At 45.6% G+C, this 17,287-nt stretch overlaps 1 protein-coding gene across 8 annotated transcripts in view; it reads right to left on the bottom strand.

The window, feature by feature from the left end:
• Positions 1-799: 799 nt before the first annotated feature.
• KCNN3 (potassium calcium-activated channel subfamily N member 3) overlaps positions 800-17,287 on the bottom strand; it is a 187,685-nt gene continuing 171,197 nt past the window's right edge. For 5 of the 8 annotated variants that reach the window (XM_070268082.1, XM_023641077.2, XM_005610067.4 and 2 more), the window contains 3 exons: positions 16,036-16,163; positions 15,273-15,342; positions 8,936-9,281 (listed from right to left, as the gene is read on the bottom strand). In XM_070268082.1, coding sequence (XP_070124183.1) covers positions 8,985-9,281; positions 15,273-15,342; positions 16,036-16,163 — 495 coding nt within the window. In that variant the 3' untranslated portion in view covers positions 8,936-8,984. Of the gene's footprint in view, positions 8,791-8,935; positions 9,282-15,272; positions 15,343-16,035; positions 16,164-17,287 lie in introns of those variants that run through there. The other 3 variants (XM_005610065.4, XM_070268081.1, XM_070268083.1) reach the window with 1 other exon arrangement.

Genomic DNA, 17,287 nt, shown 5'->3' with positions numbered 1-17,287 from the left:
ATTTCCCATCCCCTGGCTGCCCAGCCTTCTTAGTCACGATTCCACAAACGTGCCTGCAGCTGTGGGGACAGTTGGAGAGACCTGTTGCCTTTCTAGTCCCCGCTGACATTTTGCAGTGTCTCTTTTGATTGACACTGTGAACGGGCGTTACCTCTCTGGCCTGGCCCTGGCTGTCCTAAGGGTGTGGTCACTTGAGCAGGGAGCTGGAGAGATTTAGGTGGGGGCTTCTAACCAGAGAGGTTGGTCCCTTACAAGCTGTCACACCATAGAAAGAGAAGACCTTTGGCTAAGGAAGAGAGGCTGACTGGTACAGGCGATTGTACTCTTGTAGAAAGGCAGGATGCAGGAACCCTAGAAAGTTCCCTGGGGTCCCTCGGCGGGCCCTATAAGACAGGTTCCCACCTGGTATAGGGATGGAACGTCCCACTTGTCCTTCTGTGTGTGTCACTGAAAGGAAGCAATATTTAGAGCTGATCTAACCCCACCCCCTGCAATTCAGCCTGCTGAACGCCAACAAAACCACGCATAGCATGTAAAGATCAGGCCCTTCTGACGTTGATGTGTGAAGAGAAGTGGGCACTAGACTGAATAAAACCTTTGCTGTTGCTCTATGGAGACCACGAACATGGATTACAACGAAATTACAAAATTACTTTAACCACTGTTGTTTATGCGCTCCCACCGAGGGAAAACAAAGTTGCTGAAACAGAAGTGTGTTTCCCAAAGGAAAAAGCAGTTTCCTCTTTGGTGACCTGAGAAAGTTTACCACAACTCCATTCAAAACCTTCAGGCACTTGACTTTTTTTTTTTTAATATCCTTTACCTTTTTAATAAAAAGTAAAAAACAAACAAAAAAATACATCAATGTCCTGAATAGAACCTCTCTATGTAAAGGTCTCACTAAACAAATAAACATAGGACCAGACAAAAGAAACGGAGCTGCGAATAGCAATATGATATATTATGAAGCATTTGTATATGTATGTATATATTATATATGAATGTGCGCGTATATGTGTGTGCACCTATGTATGTATAAATATGTAAATATTTGCCTACATACGTCACACACACACACATATATTTATACTGACCTCTTTAGATTGAAGTCCAAGGCACTTTTTACAATGAACAGGTTAAAGCCATTAATTTAGAACATAACTGTTTCTGGGTACATATCGATTTATGGCGCCAATGTCACAATTCACATCTTTTCTTGCTCACCTTAGAGTGTCTCTGGTTGGTGTAATGAATGAGAGAATTGGTTTAAAAGGAGATTAGGAATGTTTCTAGATGGTTAATCTAACTTCTCTGGCTAGTTTTCCCTAGGGAGGAGAGTTCTCACTGGCGGGAGGCAGAGCTTCTCCGGGAAGGAATACAGAGGCAGCTATTTCTGCACCATACTGAGCAGAGACCCAGGTGTCCTTCCAGGGGACCTGCCCTGAGAGGCCACCTGATTTTCTGATGGCCCTGCCAGCATAGGCTAAAATGAAAAACCTAAAAAGGGGCTTTGAGATGGCTCAAGGCTATGAATGGAGCATGTAAAAAATTAGACTGGAAAAAGACCGCCTCTTTTTGTATACCACCCAAGCTACAGGACCTCAAGTGGAATTTTAAGATCTATCTATTTTTATCCTTATGATCATACAGGACCTTTACTTCATCAAGTAATTCTGTAAATGGGGATCAAGGAAGAAATGGTTTAATTTTCCAATTTTTAATGCTGTTGGTTACCATTGCTGTGTGGTGAGGCCAGTGCCTCTCAATATTTAATGTGCATACAGATCAATTGGGGATCTTGTTAAAATGCTGAATTTGATTAGAGAGGTCTGGTGTGGGGCCCAAGTCTCTGCATTTCTAACAAATGCAGAGGTGATGCTAATGCTGCTGGTCCATGGACCATGCTTTGAGAAGCAAGGGTTAGCATCTAGCCACATACCTGAATCACTGTCAAGAGGTCTGCTTTCCCCAAATCAGGAATTTGTATTGGTTTCCTTGATTCTAGATTGAAAAACAACTTTGAGGGGAAAAATCAGAATATATTCGTTCTCTATAAATGTAAAAGTCTTAGTCAGTCTGAGAAGTGCTAGAAGGAAAAGCCAAAAGAGATAGTTCTATTTAGTAGCAGAAAAGTATTAAGAGACAAATCAATTACCACCAGTACATTCATCGGTCAATTATAAAATTGAGAATAAACTAATTTCCATGACACAGTGAGTGAGTAACCTGCTAAAAACAGGTGCCCTGGAGTTCTGATGGCTTTAATGGAGCTCAGCCTAACCTGGAACTGAGGAGCAGTACAGACACTGAGAGAATTTAGCTCAGTAAAAACAAAATGTGTTTACAAGCTAGATCTCAGCTACAGAAGCGGACTGAAGCTGGGCATTTAGATATTTCTCTTTCAGGCAGCATGGATAATTAATATCATTGAGGCCCAAGGCTTATCTACATTTAAGCTCAAATAAATGGAAGTTTGAGAGGATTCCAGCCCTTTCCCCAGGAGAAAACCTGTTGCTCTCACTGGCCGTGTATCTGTGTGAATTTTCAGAGTTTGTGAGGGGAAGAGATACACATGCTCAGTTCACTCAACTTTGACGAGCCTTGGTTTGCACCTGTACAATATTACTCCCAAGTGATGGTGACAAGTGAGGGTCCCCCTTGGGAGGAGGCTGACTGATTCAAGGAAACCTTTGCTCTGTAACCAAACATATCCTGTTTTCATCTAGAAATGGTCCATTGGTCATTGAGAAGAGGGAAGCGAGAAATTCTACATGTGTGTCTCAACTGCTATATCAGAGGAAGGGAATGGATTTCATAGTTGCTTAAGCAGAGAATTTCTCCAAATTTTGCCAATAAAAGAAAACATCTTGACTGAAACTCATTCTTTCCTCCCACCTAGAGTAAACTAGCAGAAAAGGAAGCCCAGCTCTTTGCTGGATCTTGCTGTGCACGTCCTGCCTCCCCTCCTCATTCCCTTAGGAGCTGTGCTCTGTGTTGTGGATAAACACGTGGAACCCTCATGCCCTCCAGAGCACTGCCAACTCAGAAAAGCACACTGGGCTCTCATTGGGCCCTGTGTCAATGGAATGCCAATCCACATTTTACTGTAACATAGAGAAACTCATGATGCCTAGAATTTTGAGTCTTTTGTGTCACAGGAGAACAAGACTCTTCCTTATGCCCAATTCTGACATTGCTAAAGGAAAACTGGTTGGCTGAGCTTGAGACTTATAGAATTTATGTAAAGGGGTCTTTGCATTTATCTAGAAAGAGGCTGCACTTTTATTAAGGTGGTTTTGCACAGCTACTAAAGGAGTAATGGCTTTTAAAATCTCTTCTGAAATGGCTTGGTAGAATTTAGGGTAGTATTATTCTTCTAAGCTTGGAATAATGTTCTTTAGTCTCTAATAGTCATGTCTTGGAGAATTAGAATATGGCAGTTCTGTAGGCTGAGGACGCTCGGTCTGGGCGTCAGGCAATCACTAACCATGATGTGTACTCAGAAACAGTCGTTGGGTGAGCAGGCTGACACTTGACCTGCTAAAGACTAGTTTGATACAAAATGTTAATTGAAAGTTACAATATATTTTATAATATAGCAATATATTTCATATTTAAAATAAACTGTTATGCTTTCTCCTATCATTAAAAAATAGCAAGCAGTACAGAGGCAAGATGCAAATTCATATCGAAGCCCATCTGATTCTGAATATAAACACTTCAGTTTCTGAGTTTGCCATGAAAATGTTTCCTCCATTAACATCCTGTCACTCTCTTTTGTTGCTCTCTTCTGGTCAGTGCAGAATAGAGAGTCTGGGACCAAAACTGAGTTGTTGCGCCATTAAAAAGTGTGTCTGATGAAGGTGGATCGGTCCTGGACGAGATTCGAGAGAATGTTGTTTATTCCCTGTCCTCCTTCGGTGAACCTGGACGTTGGCCGTTCCAATCAGATTCGTACTTGATTTGTCACTGATTTTTTTTTCTTGGCTATAAATTCAGCATCTCTTTGGGATCCTAACTAAGGTTGGCATTGAATTTTGTGCTTTTCCTTCACCAGCTTGGTTGGTCACAACGTCTCTTTTGTTTGTTTCAACACATAGTCCAGGCCCAAGATTACAGCTTCCAGAATGCGTTTCTCAGGTGTGTAAACAACTGTCACAGGGCACTTGGCACCTAGGTTTGGAGGTCATACGTTGAAGATTTGATAATGGTTTTGTTCAGAGGGAACTCCAGTTCATGTTGGGGTGTTTCCAGTAATGGTGTAAGAAAAAGAGATCACAGTTATTTTTTTCTCTATCTGTATATATTTATATACCATTGCGCTGAGTACTTTTTAATAAGCTTCGGTCTATTTCAGTAAAACATCTACATATTACTTGTCTGACAGGAGTTTAATGCTAGTTTCTATTTATGCAGCCTGGCACAAGCTTTCAGGGTGAAGAATACTCTGCTATATTCCACTACCAGAGGCAGACAGTTAATATTGCTAACCCTGGACCATTCCTTCTTAGTGGTATCCATGATCCCATTCCCATAATGTTTCCTCTGGTGGCAGTAGAGAAGGAAGGGATACTGCCCAGGGCGTCATCAAACCAGCTGACTGCAGGGGGAGGCAAGGAAGGAATGGCTACCAGGAAACCGCCAGGTAGCTGTCTAAGGTACTGAAACTGAACGCCACACAGAGTCAACAGGGACAGCAAGATGACCACTATCGATCCTCAATCTGCTTCTAAGCAACTTCCAGGGAAGTAGAATGACTGTATAGAAGTGGGGACATATTTTAAGATTTAAAAGCAGTAACTTAAAAAGAGTAGTAACCTACTGGTAGTGCAATGACTTTATAGTGTCTCAGTTGTGGTACTATGACGGTAGCAACACCATTTGTTCTGGGATGAAACACTGATTCTTAATTTGGGGTGCACCGTTTGTTGAGGTACATCCTGAAGGAAGAGAGAGGTCCTGGAACTATGTACCAATCCCATATTTCCCCCTGCTAATTTCACTACCTAGTTGATATGTAATAATTACTTTTTGGTACTACTGACTGCATTCAGATGCAACATCAAAATGTGGACTAGGTAGAGTTGGTCTGGGCTGCTACTGATGACAACAGTGATTCCATTTTTTAATCTATTGAATACTTTGTTTTTAGAATATTAACTATTATCTTCACTTTAAGTACAGAGAAGTTGAGGTATGAGGTGGTTAGATTCATTGGCCAAAGCTGTGGATCCAGTATTAGAGTTTTATTTATTCTGATTCTGTATCTCTAGTTTTCTTCTTTTCCATAATTATTTATTCACAAGGAAATTACTGAAAATCTAAGGGGGAAATCCTCAAATATACTAAAATCATCATTTCTTCAATACTGTTCTTCCTTGGTCTTTGATAAATAACAATAGCTTGCACTTGCTTAGCAGTTTAGAATTTACTGACACATACATTTTCTATACCTCCTCATTTACGAGATTGTTACCACTGGTACTTGCTGACTTCAGAAGTTAGTGGTGACTCAGGGCCTCACCCCTCTTGTCCTTTTGGATTGTATTAAGCATTTATAGAGATATGATGTCATGAGGTTACATATTATGAGGATGGCAAGAGCAGTTCATGGACACTTTACGACAATTTATTGATGATGATCACACATATGTGGCCTTTGATCCAAAGGTGCAGATTTTTATTTGGACTTCAATCTAAGGAGGAATGAGCCCCTAATCTGGTATAATTTATCAACTGATGCTATGTCCTGAAATTCCACTGAGATTAGTGGTCTTAAATTATCACAGTACATCCCTGACTTTACAGTACATGAAGCTATAATATGGCTTAAGCGATGAGGGGGTGGCTTGTAGTTTTAATTCAAGTGTCTAGATATTTTAGGGAATATTAGTGTACTTTGACCTGTCAGTGAATTATCAGAAAGGTTATAGTAAGGGCTCTGCCACTGGGTCAGCCTTCCAGGAGTGGGCAGAACTCAATCAGTTCGGTGTTGGAGTGAGTTTACCATAATTAATGGTTTTTACATATAGCCAATTCTTGAGCAGATAATCAAAGCTCCTCCACCATCAAACTTGAAAATAAGGAACAGAAGGCACGGCATGAGAATCCACCTGCCTCCTGTCCCATCGGACTGCGATGTTGAGGAACAGTAGAATTAGCCAAAAGATGGGCTGTAGGAAGAAAGCCTGGGTGAGCTGCACCCTGGATAATCAATATCTAAGTCATCAAGGATTGACTGTACTTGGAGTAGAATGGGTAACTTCCCCACGTAAAGCTGAAATACTAGTACAGAGAAGCAGCCTCTCATTTACCATTGTAGGATCAACATGCAGATTCAATCTTTTTTTCCTGAAGAGTAAGTATTCTTTTTTGCCAAGGATAAAAACCATACATAGCTATTGCACTACCAATAGGTCAAGTCATGCTGCAAATGCTCATGTGTTTCTAGGATGCCAGTGGCTACTGCTACTAGAAATAACTCCACCGCTCCCTTCACTAGTGTTGCTAGCTTGGTCTTCAGGGCTTACCTAAGTGCACAGCGTTAATGACGGGCTAAAGAGGAAGTACCCACAGACTATGAGGACCCATGGCAGTCTGTGCACACTTTCGGGTAGGAGAAGTGGCAGTGGAACCTTGTGGGTCATTTATTTGAAATTAAGATTAAATCCCTACATGTGTGCACATGCACACACACACACATCACAGAGTTACAGCAGAATGGAAAGGGCAAATAGGAATTAATAGCCGAGGGCTGTAGGTTAAACGACCAATATTGGCACACTCAGGTCAACCTGTCAATGGTCTTCACTTTGTGAAACGGAACTAACGCCAAAAAGAAACTGTATGGTTATTTCATCTGTTTATATGTTTGGCTGAACTGTCACTGAAAACAGGAGCACCGTTCTTGGGACATAAAAAAGGAGGGGGTCCCTCAGGTCATCAATAGTTAAAAGAACAAGCAAAAAAATAAAAAGCCAACAGCAAGTGTGGCATCTATGGTTTGCGAAACAATCAATGAAAACGTTCCAAGGAGTTATCAGGATAAACATGAGGCCATTAAAGGAACAACCGCAATAAAAAGAAATAGAAGAAGTTTAGCAAGAGACTAAATCTTCTTGAAAGAGTGGCCTTAGTTCTGGGGTCGTCTTCATTTTGCTGTCCAATGACTCCCTCGTCCTTAGAAGGCCAGACCCAGCGCTGCAGAAGAAAAACCTGCGCAGCTAGACCCTGCCTTCAGAACGGCGACGATGTTCTGCACAAAACAAAACCCAACAGGACAACCACATGGAAATGACACCCTTGCGTTTTTACCCTGAACAGATGAAATATTCCATACAGCATCATTTAACTCCCCGCCAGGAGAAGTCAAAACCTCAGAATGAGAAAAGTGATGAGAAGCATGATGGCTTTCACATCACAAATGTTACATGTGGTTAGATTATGGAGCAATGAAGAAGGTTCGCATCCACATGCCCTCTCCTCACAGTGTCTGCCACTGCACTGCCCTCGATGTTTCTGAAGTCTCTGGCATCTGTGAGATATTAGAATAGTTTTTGCACCAAGATTAACATGGCACAGTAGGAACAGGCAACTGAGGAATCCACATCATCTTACCTTACCCGCAAGGTGCCCTAAGGGCTCCCTTTATTCTCATAATCTTTCATTTTGAGATGGTTTCAGGTCAGGTAGAAGGGACCACATGGGCCACTTGCCATCACTTCTCCTCCCAGCTCAGCAGCACTCAGCTGAGGCACTTGACCCCTTTGCACGCTTAACTTCTGGAGCTGGAACTCTGTTTCTGGATAAATATAGCTGAGCAAACCCCAGACAAGATTTCTATTCACTCAGGTGTCACTGGGTTGCACCTGTTTGTGCGTGTGTGCACACAGGCACAGATCCTGTCCCCCTTACCTCACATACATACACCTGGTCTTGTGCTCCATGGAACACAGCATGTTTGAATATAAGAAGAAAACTCTGCAGAAGCTGTTATTTCTAGAAGATTGCTTATCCCTCCAGAATGCCAACAATTTTAGCTTGGCATTCATCTCAAACCAAGCATGGTGCACAACCAGGGTGAAGCAACCTGTATTGTGTTCGAAGGAACCTGCATCTTCAGTGAAGCTCAGAATGTGGCCGACACTAGCAAACTACCTGACCCGAAAGCACCCACACTGGATTCATCCCAACTCAATACACATCTAGAGAGGTCCTACTGTGTGCAGGGGAAGGGACCAGGTCCCTTTCTATTTAGGTCAAGTTAAAACAAGAAAAGACCTGGGTTGAATGTGAGACGTGGATGTGCGTGTGTGTGTGTGTGTGTGTGTGCACACATGCGCACATGCTTGCAAACACGCAGGTGGGTATTAATATTGGGTGGAAAATCTGGTTTTTTAGTTGTCTGTCTTTTTTTTCCATCTAAATTGAGTTTTGGGACTGTATAATATATAGCAGGAAAGAATGTCTATTTTGGCAAGTTGTGGGCAACTCTCTTTTGCTTTTGTCATCCAGAAACTTCCTTAGACAAAAGGAAAGGAGAGAGGTGTGCTCCAGGACCCCAGCAGTGAGGAAACCATCCCCCAGGCCTGACGTGACCCCCTCCCCCAGCGGGACCCTCTTCTGGGCTGGCTTCACTGTTGGCCACTTCAGTGCATCTGACCCCCCACCCCCCCAAGTGAAGACCTGAGATTGAGCGTGGATTTCTGTTCTCCACCAACTCTGCAGCAAGGGCCCTGCCAGAGGCGTCGCTTCCTGTCATCTCCTCTTCCTGCTCCCAAGTAGAGGCACCTAGACAGAGATTAGATTTCTGGTTTCAAGGCATATCGAACCAAGCACGCTGAATGAACATGAGTTAGTTAATTAGCTCGGTCTCTCTTCTTTACGTTCCCTGGTCTGATTGTTCCTCGATGGCAAATGACCAGGAGAGAGTTGATTTGCATCTTAAGACCTATGGGTAATGCTTCTGGAGTGGGGAGTTTTATTTAGCAACTGCTTGAACTTGTGTACGGGGTCGGGAAGGAGGTGGAGCTGACCCCGATTGGGCTGTCGGAGAGTGGGGTGTGGGTGGTGCCCACGGCCACGCTGACACCCCGGGCCTCGATGATGGCCGACAGGAGCTGCTGCTGCTGTTGACGCAGGGTGTCTGCGATGAGCAGGGGCAGGGAATTGAAGGTGGCGGTGAGATGCTCCAGCTTAGCCTCCAGGCTGCCAATTTGCTTCTCCAGGTCTTCGCTCCGATCGTTGAGTTCTGTGATTAAGTCATACATGACGTTCTGCATCTGTATGGAGAGAGAGAGAGAGGAGAGACAGGGAGACCGGAGGTCATCACAGAGGAACCTGCCGTGGGACAAATGAAATACTCCTCCCAATGACAAGGGGAGGAACTTCCACACCAACTGTGTCTGATCTGGCCAAGGAAGGAGAAGCAGTTTACCTTCCTGGAGCCGTGGAGACTCAAGTGGGAACTTTTTTTTTGTATTTACAGAAGTAGTGCATATTAATTATAACAATATGTTAGAAAATATGTGTAATGGAAAAGAAGCAGCACTTTTTTCTTAAATAGAGTGTCTCTAAACTGTCATGTTCTTGCTACACCCAACCTCTCAGCTCACATGGCTGCTGGCCCCTAACGATTAGAGGCACCCATTTTCAACACAGCAGCCAGAACATACGATATACATCATAACCCACTCCTCGGGCATGGGCCACAGCCAGACGGAGCTGCCTCGCCCAGGTTACAGCTCCTCCCCTGCCTGGTCCGTGAGGAGGTACACTGCCTCAATCTGAGACATCCACAAAGGGCAACCGCACTCCAGAGCACCCACAGGTCAGCTGAGGTCTTTGTCGATCGTTTTGCAGTTCAAGCCCTCCCTCTGCCCCGTCCGTCCGCTTCCCTCACACCCTGACAGGCGTTGTCCTGAGGGCGCCCCACCTCCTGCACTCAGTGCTATCTCCCAGTGTTCCAGGGACCGGCCTGCTCACAGCACTCCCCCACACACCCCAGGGCCTACAGCCTCGCCTCCTCCAAGCCTCCCCTTAAAAGTCGCCTTCTCCATGAAGCCTCCCCCAGGCCCTGCTTAATGCCGCACCTTGTCCCCACCCCAACCCCTGATCCCGCTAACCCTGCTCAATGTTTTTCTTTTTTTCCTACCACCTTCTAATACACTAGCTAATTTCCTATTTCTTCCAGTTATTGTTGTTGTCTGTTGCCCCATTAGAAGGAAAGCTCCTCCAGGGCAGCGACCATAGCCTGTGGTGTGCACTGATGTGTCCCAAGGGCACACAGGAGATGCTCAAGTAACACTTTTTTAAATTAATTAATTTTTTTGTGAGGAAGATTGGCCCTGAGATAACATCCACTGTCAATCCTCCTCTTATTTTTCTTGAGGAAGAGTCACCCTGAGCTAACATCTGTGCCCATCTTCCTCTACTTTGTGTGTGGGATGCCTCCACAGCATGGCTGATGAGTGGAGTAGGTCCGCACCCAGGATCCGAACCTGCAAACCCCTGGCTGCTGGAGTGGAGCATGCAGAACTTTAACTATGCGGCCATGGGGACGGCCTCGCAAGTAATATTTTTTGATGGACGAATATACATAAATGTGCCTAGCAAGGGTGGTCTGTGTATATAATTGGCACTAAAAGATGTTGGTAAAGCAAACGAATCAATAAAGCCCCAGCACAGGTGAAATCACCATCTCTTCCATCCTTTGGCCAAGGTAGGAGCTTTACTGAAGGGGAAAGACCTTTTGCATCACAAATTATTTCCACTTACACAGGAGGTTTCTCAGGGTTTACCACCGAGATCTGAGTGGCTGAGGAAAGGAAAGAAAACTCCAAAGGGGGCCCAGCCCAGGCCCTGCCTCTGTGGAGCAGGTGTTCGGTAGGCTTTTTTTTTTTTGAGGAAAATTAGTCCTGAGCTAACTACTGCTAATCCTCCTCTTTTTGCTGAGGAAGACTGGTCCTGAGCTAACATCCATGCCCATCTCCCTCTACTTTATACGAGGGACGTCTACCACAGCATGGCTTTTGCCAAGCGGTGCCATGTCCACACTGGGATCTGAACCAGCGAACCCCGGGCTGCCGAGAAGCAGAACGTGCGAACTTAACTGCTGCGCCACCCGGCAGCACCCCCTCTTTTTTTTTTTTTTAAAGATTGGCACCTGACCTAACATCTGTTGCCAATCTTCTTTTTTTTTCCTTCTCCCCAAAGCCCCCCTGTACATAGTTGTGCATTCTAGTTGTAGGACCTTCTGGTTGTGCTATGTGGGACACCACCTCAGCATGGCCTGATGAGTGGTGCCATGTCCATGCCCAGATCCGAACTAGTGAAACCCTGGGCTGCGGAAGCAGAGCGCACGAACTCAACCACTTGGCCACGGGGCCGGCCCCCTCGGTAAGCTTTTGTGAATGAACGTGAAGGAAGTCTTGAGAGCAGAAATGGGGTGACTCCAGGGAACTGCAAATAAAGTGAAATTTAAAAGTAATCAAATAAATGTGCCTTCTGAAAGTTAAGTCATAAAACCAGGTCAGAGCAGAGCTAAACAAAGGGAGCTCTTGCCAAGTGCACCATTTTCCTTCCTAAATCTGTTCTTCGCCAGTGCTCCCTGTCTCCATGAAAGGCACTGCCATTCACTCAAGCTGTCCCGACCAAAAGCTGGGCGTCATCCTCTCCCTCATCCCTCACATCTCACCAGTACGACGTCCTGCCCACATACCTGCAAACATCCCTCAAATGCAATCCATTTAATAGCAGCTAAGCCACTCTAGTTCCATCCAGCACCATCCAGCAGGCTGCGATACCCTCAAGGGAGTCACGTCCCATGGTTCTGTCTCCACTCTTCCCAGCCAACTTTCTGATTATAATTCGGCTTCCCGGGTTGGCCTGCAGAGCCCTCATCCATGTGACAACCACATTTCTTCCCACAATTAACCAATGACATCAGACTTGGGAGCGAGATTCACAGGGGTCCTCATGCTCCGGGTGTTCAGGAGTCAGGTTCCTGTGGCCGCAATGGCAGAGGGCCAGGCCGGCGTTTGCTTTGTCCCCACCTCCCCACCCCCTGCAAGTACTGTGGCTCTTGGGGCATCAGGTTTTCTGCCAGTGACACCCTGATCCTATTTCACCAGAAATTTCAAGTCACTCTAGGAATATTCAGAAACCACTGGTGCCCTGAGGGGCCAAGAGAGTAGGAAATAAGGTGAGAGGAATTAGAGAAGTAAAGGAAGCCGGGAGGGGGACTGAAAATGGAACCTTCCCAGCTGAGGACATGCCACACAATGAAATAGGCTGAGACCCCAAAAGGAGCCGTCACTGAGCTGGGATGAAAGCGGCTCTGCCATTGTGAGAAGAGGATACTGCATCACGGACGCCCTTGGAGGAGAGGGTGACTCTAGAAGTGAAGTGCTTCCTTCATTAATTAACATTTGCAGAACCTCCTTGAGGCTCACGTTCTTCCCAGAATGCACAAAACCACAAATGTACGTGACCACAGGGGCACCCTTACGAGCTCTGGACTGAGTCCGGGCCCCGGGGTCTCGGCCCCAGTGCTGCGCTCGCCAACTGCCTGACCTTGGGACGGTGACTTTGTTCCTTTGGATCTTGGTTCATAATATTCATAGATAATATTCATAATCTAACATCATAATGAGAACTACCATTTGCAAAACCTTTATAGTTTACAAAGCACTTTCACAGCTATTATCTTATTTGATCACTGGAGCTTCAGATGTCAGGAATTTTTTTTTTTTTTAAAGATTTTATTTTTTCCTTTTTCTCCCCAAAGCCCCCTGGTACATAGTTGTATATTCTTCATTGTGGGTTCTTCTAGTTGTGGCATGTGGGACGCTGCCTCAGCGTGGTTTGATGAGCAGTGTCATGTCCGCGCCCAGGATTAGAACCAATGAAACACTGGGCCACCTGCAGCGGAGCGCAAGAACTTAACCACTCGACCACGGGGCCAGCCCCAGGAATTATTTTTACATTTCAACTGAAGACATTGAAGCTAGCAAATAAAGAGTCCAAGGCCTCCCAGCTCTGCCATCCTACAAGATAGCTGTTCAATATAGAAAAGAACATTTGGGGACCACACGCCAGGTTCTTAATCTAGAGAGGACCAAAGGGCAGGGGTGGGAAGGTGGTGAGTTGGGAGGATGAAGCACAGAAAGAAAAGGCAGAGAACACGGCATTATTGTCTTCCCTGTTCCGCTGCTTGGTGACAGGATGCCAGGGGGAATGCGGACCAATGGGAAATATGCATGGTTTCTCTCAGGACCTTGGGTGAGTCTCCTGGGAGGAAAAGACAAAGGCTGGATGGATGTCAGAGTTCTCCCTCTCTCTAGGTCTCAGCACACCCCCTCCAGCCCTGTGGAAGTCCTCTCTTAATCCTCTCCTCTACACCCCTTTCTTTCCAGGTAACTCATTCCCAGATTACTGATGGTTTAGTTCCTCCACCCAGTTCACATGAGCCTCCTTCCAAGTCACTGAGGTTTTTGCTTTGCACAGTCTGCTCTGTGCTGGGCCCTGTCTCTGGGAGGGGCCCGGTGTGTCCTGCCAGGTCAGAGGTGAGGCGGGAAACATTGCTGGTTGTAGAAGAAACACCTTGGGTCATCTCCTTGGGCTATTTCTGCATCTCACATGTGTTTTCCCCACGTGACCCTCTTCCTGGCCACAGCTGATTGGTCTAAGGGTGGACACATGACCCTGACTGGCCAACCATCTCATCTCTTCTGAGAATTTAGAATTAAGACCACTGGCTAGACCTAGAAAGGGTCCTCTCTGGAGAGGGGCCTGCCATGGTCTGCCATGGAGACAGGAGGCATAGAAAGCTGTCAGGTGAGAGAGGATGGCGAGAAAGAAAGAGAGAACTGAAGAGGCACTGGAACAGGAGAAGAGAGGGTGAAAGAACACTTCCCGAGAGTGAGGGTTTCCCAGGTCTGGTTCTAGTTAGTTCCTCCCTGAGTCTGACCTCATGCCCGCTCTGAGGTTCTGCCTGGAATGAGACTTCCTGGTATCCTTATAACAAAGGACTCCATTTTTAAACCTAGTTGCAGTGGGTTTCTGAAACTAGAAGCCAAGAGTATTAACCAACACACCCAGACCCCAGGGAGTTCCCTCTTGCACTCCAGTGTCCCCTTCGTGTCCCCTCCCTTCAGGCTCCCAGGAGCCCGGCACTCCACTGCAACATCCCTCCAAAGGCACACAGGCCTGTGGGCTTCTCCCCACCTGTGCAAGCCACACATTCCCTGATTGAAGCCCCCCGGGTGGGGAGGCCCTTTCTTTGGCTTGATCCCTTCACTGAACAAGGCACCTGCACATGGCCCAACAACCAGCAATTTCTCTGATTGCACCCTCTTTTCAAAGGGTGCTTAATTTGCCTGAGGGAGTTTCTCTTGCTTACCCAGGGAATGTGTTCCATTATGATAATTGACATCTGCTGGAATGTTCTGCCAGCCTGGCCCTGGGCTGTACACTTGATACACAATTTCCATCAAGAGGCAATGAGAAGGGGCTGCGGAGGGGGAGGCCCTTTCTTCAATGGCACCTACTCAGCTCTGCCAGCAGTGCAGCCTCCAGTTCCTTCACTGCACTGATTTGCAAGAGGAGTGAGTTTCTCTACAGTGTTTACGGCAGTTCAGTGCCAGAGGCACAGAATGACAGTGTGACATCAAGCTGTAGGGCGCTCAAAGGAGGGCTCTCTTTTGGCATCCACATGTTCATTGTAGGCTATCTGCCACTTAAGAAAAAATGCAGCCCCCCCCCCCCCCCCCCCCCCCCGCCCACCAATTTGCAACCAGAAAGCTTGGGTTGTAAGGACTGGAGGATGCAGAAAAATGAATTTCTAACTAAAACAGCAAACTGGAAGGATCTTCCTAGGTGTGACCTAGGCAGCATCCTCGCCATCATCGCCATTTGGCCTCATCAATGTGCTTCATCATGTGCAAACTTGAGCTCATCCTTAGGTGCCCTCAATATACAGCTAATAAAGCAACACACTGAGAAGATTTAGTAGGTCAGCTAATTAATTTCAAGCAAAGACAAACCTGAGCAATTGAATTTAAGAAACAAATGCCAGGTTTTAAAAAAACAAGACAAACTAGTAGATTGCAAATGTCAAGAACTTGAACCTAGATTATTTTTTAACCCAGGAGAAATCATTCTTTGCTTTCACTGTATAGCATGGACATGGCCAGTCTTCATAGCCACACCTGAGAAGTCTGAATGCCAGCGTCTGAGAACTCTTTAGAGTGTCTTCAGATTTTGCCACTCACCTTGGAAAGGTCCACCAGGGTATTGGCTTGGTCGCTCAGCTTCCTCTGCTCCATCTTGACGCTCCTCAGTCTGTGGGAAAGAGTCGTAACAGCCATCCTCTTCCAGTGCACGTTAAAGTTTAGCCCATGGGCAGATTCCACATCTACATCAATTCTTCTGATTTTGGAACCCTGCATGGAGACTTCGAATATGGGTGGCGACTGACCAGAATCAAGGACTTGTCAGGTCCCCCAGAAAGCAAACTTGTCTCCGTGCATGCTTTCCTGCAGCCACTTCAGTTTCCTCTCGACTCTCAGATCATTCCCCTGCTTCTCAAATGGTCTAGGCTGTGCCTTCCCCCTTAAAGGCCCTGCTCTCAGCCGTTTAGGATTTCCCAAAACCTCCAGGTCAGAATAGATGTTTTCATTCTCTACTTTTCCACTCTACTTTTTTAATGCCTCTCTTATAGAGAGCGCTGACCAGTTTGTTCTGCTTTGAGTTGTAATGTGGTATGTGTGTGTGTGTGTGTTCAATATGAGCAGCCTTAGAGACTCTTACTCTAAGTTTTACCTTCCAGAGCAGCCTGCCCAATGCCTGGCAGTGGCAGGTGCAATAGATGAGTCAACAGATTGATCTGGGTCAGTTTTACTGCCCCCCTGTGCTTACTGAGTAGAACAATGGATTTTCTCTGGGCCTCGAGGTAGAGGAAGATACTGATGGAGCTGTGAGGGTCCCACCACTCCTAATGTGGCCATCCATTGGCAGAGCTGCCCAGATACTCACTGGTGGATAGCCTGGAGGAACTTCCTCTGGTGTTTCCTGACTTTGGCATGGTCAATCTTCTTTAGCAGCTTCGTGTGTTTATAGATTAGCCACGTTTCCCGGAGGACGTTGGCTGCAGCATTCTTGATCTAAGGAAAAATAAATAAAGCCAGTTACCATCAGGTTAATTTTCCTGGGTTCACGTAGTATGTTTTTTGTGTTTTCTGATATAGTCTACCTTATAAGGAAATGATTCTGCGATGATTTATTTCCTTAATCAAATCACGAACTTAGAAACAATGAAGAAAATGCATCTCTTATTAATCCTGTATTGGACACAGTACACTGGAGCCTGAAGTTGAGGGGTGTTTCTTCTTTCTTAATTATTTCAGGACTGCCTGTCGGCTGCTGTTGCTGATGCTATATTTAGACAGGCTGCATTACCAAGACCTGGAGACCTGGGGCACCCTTTGAATCGATAAATATATACCATTGCTGCCCTTGCGTGCAGAGCTCCCCGTGCTACCTGAGACGTCCATTTACTGCACATGGTACATTTCTTGGATTCAGAGAGTAAACAGATTTCCTATCAGTTGGAGATTTTAAAAGGCCTCTTTGAGGAAATGTCTTTCCCACCGAATGGAACTATAGGTATCAACAAGTCCATTGTTTCCTTTCGCAAATGGCCAAAAACATTTACACTGCAATTTTACATGTAAATGTAATTGGCATAAAACTGAAATAATTTCAAAGCGGTGTCTGAAAATCAGAGAAGATCTTTAGGTGTGAAACCAGAGCTGTCTCCTTCCCGAGGCTGGCTCCTTTGCTGTGCACTGCAATCACACATTTCAACATATGACGCTGTCATCTGTTGACATGGAAACCACTGATATCACCCAGCTCGCGACTGAGCTGAGACATATCAATGGCATCCAGATGGCAGGGGACAAAGTTTTAATCCAAACACAGACATCTTCAGCAATTAGGAACAAGAGCAAGAGGAAACATTTCTTATTAAGCACAAGCTAAACAGAGTTTTGATGAGCCGTTCCTATTTCTGTCAGCCACGCAAATTGGCACAGGCCCACAGGCCCGGGGCCTGAAAGTCATTTGGCTGGTCTAGCAGAAATCAGGTTACTAGCCAGAAAGGATTTTAATAAAACTGGAGTGTACAGGCCTGCTTCTTCAGACTGACATCAACAGATGGGACGTTGTTAAAATACTGAGACGTGTGGGAAGGCCTAGGAAACATTGTTTTGCAGGCTGATAACTT

The sequence above is a fragment of the Equus caballus genome, chromosome 5 (genome assembly GCF_041296265.1).
Source record: "Equus caballus isolate H_3958 breed thoroughbred chromosome 5, TB-T2T, whole genome shotgun sequence".
NCBI lineage: Eukaryota > Metazoa > Chordata > Mammalia > Perissodactyla > Equidae > Equus > Equus caballus.
This window is presented reverse-complemented; position numbering and strand designations above follow the sequence as displayed.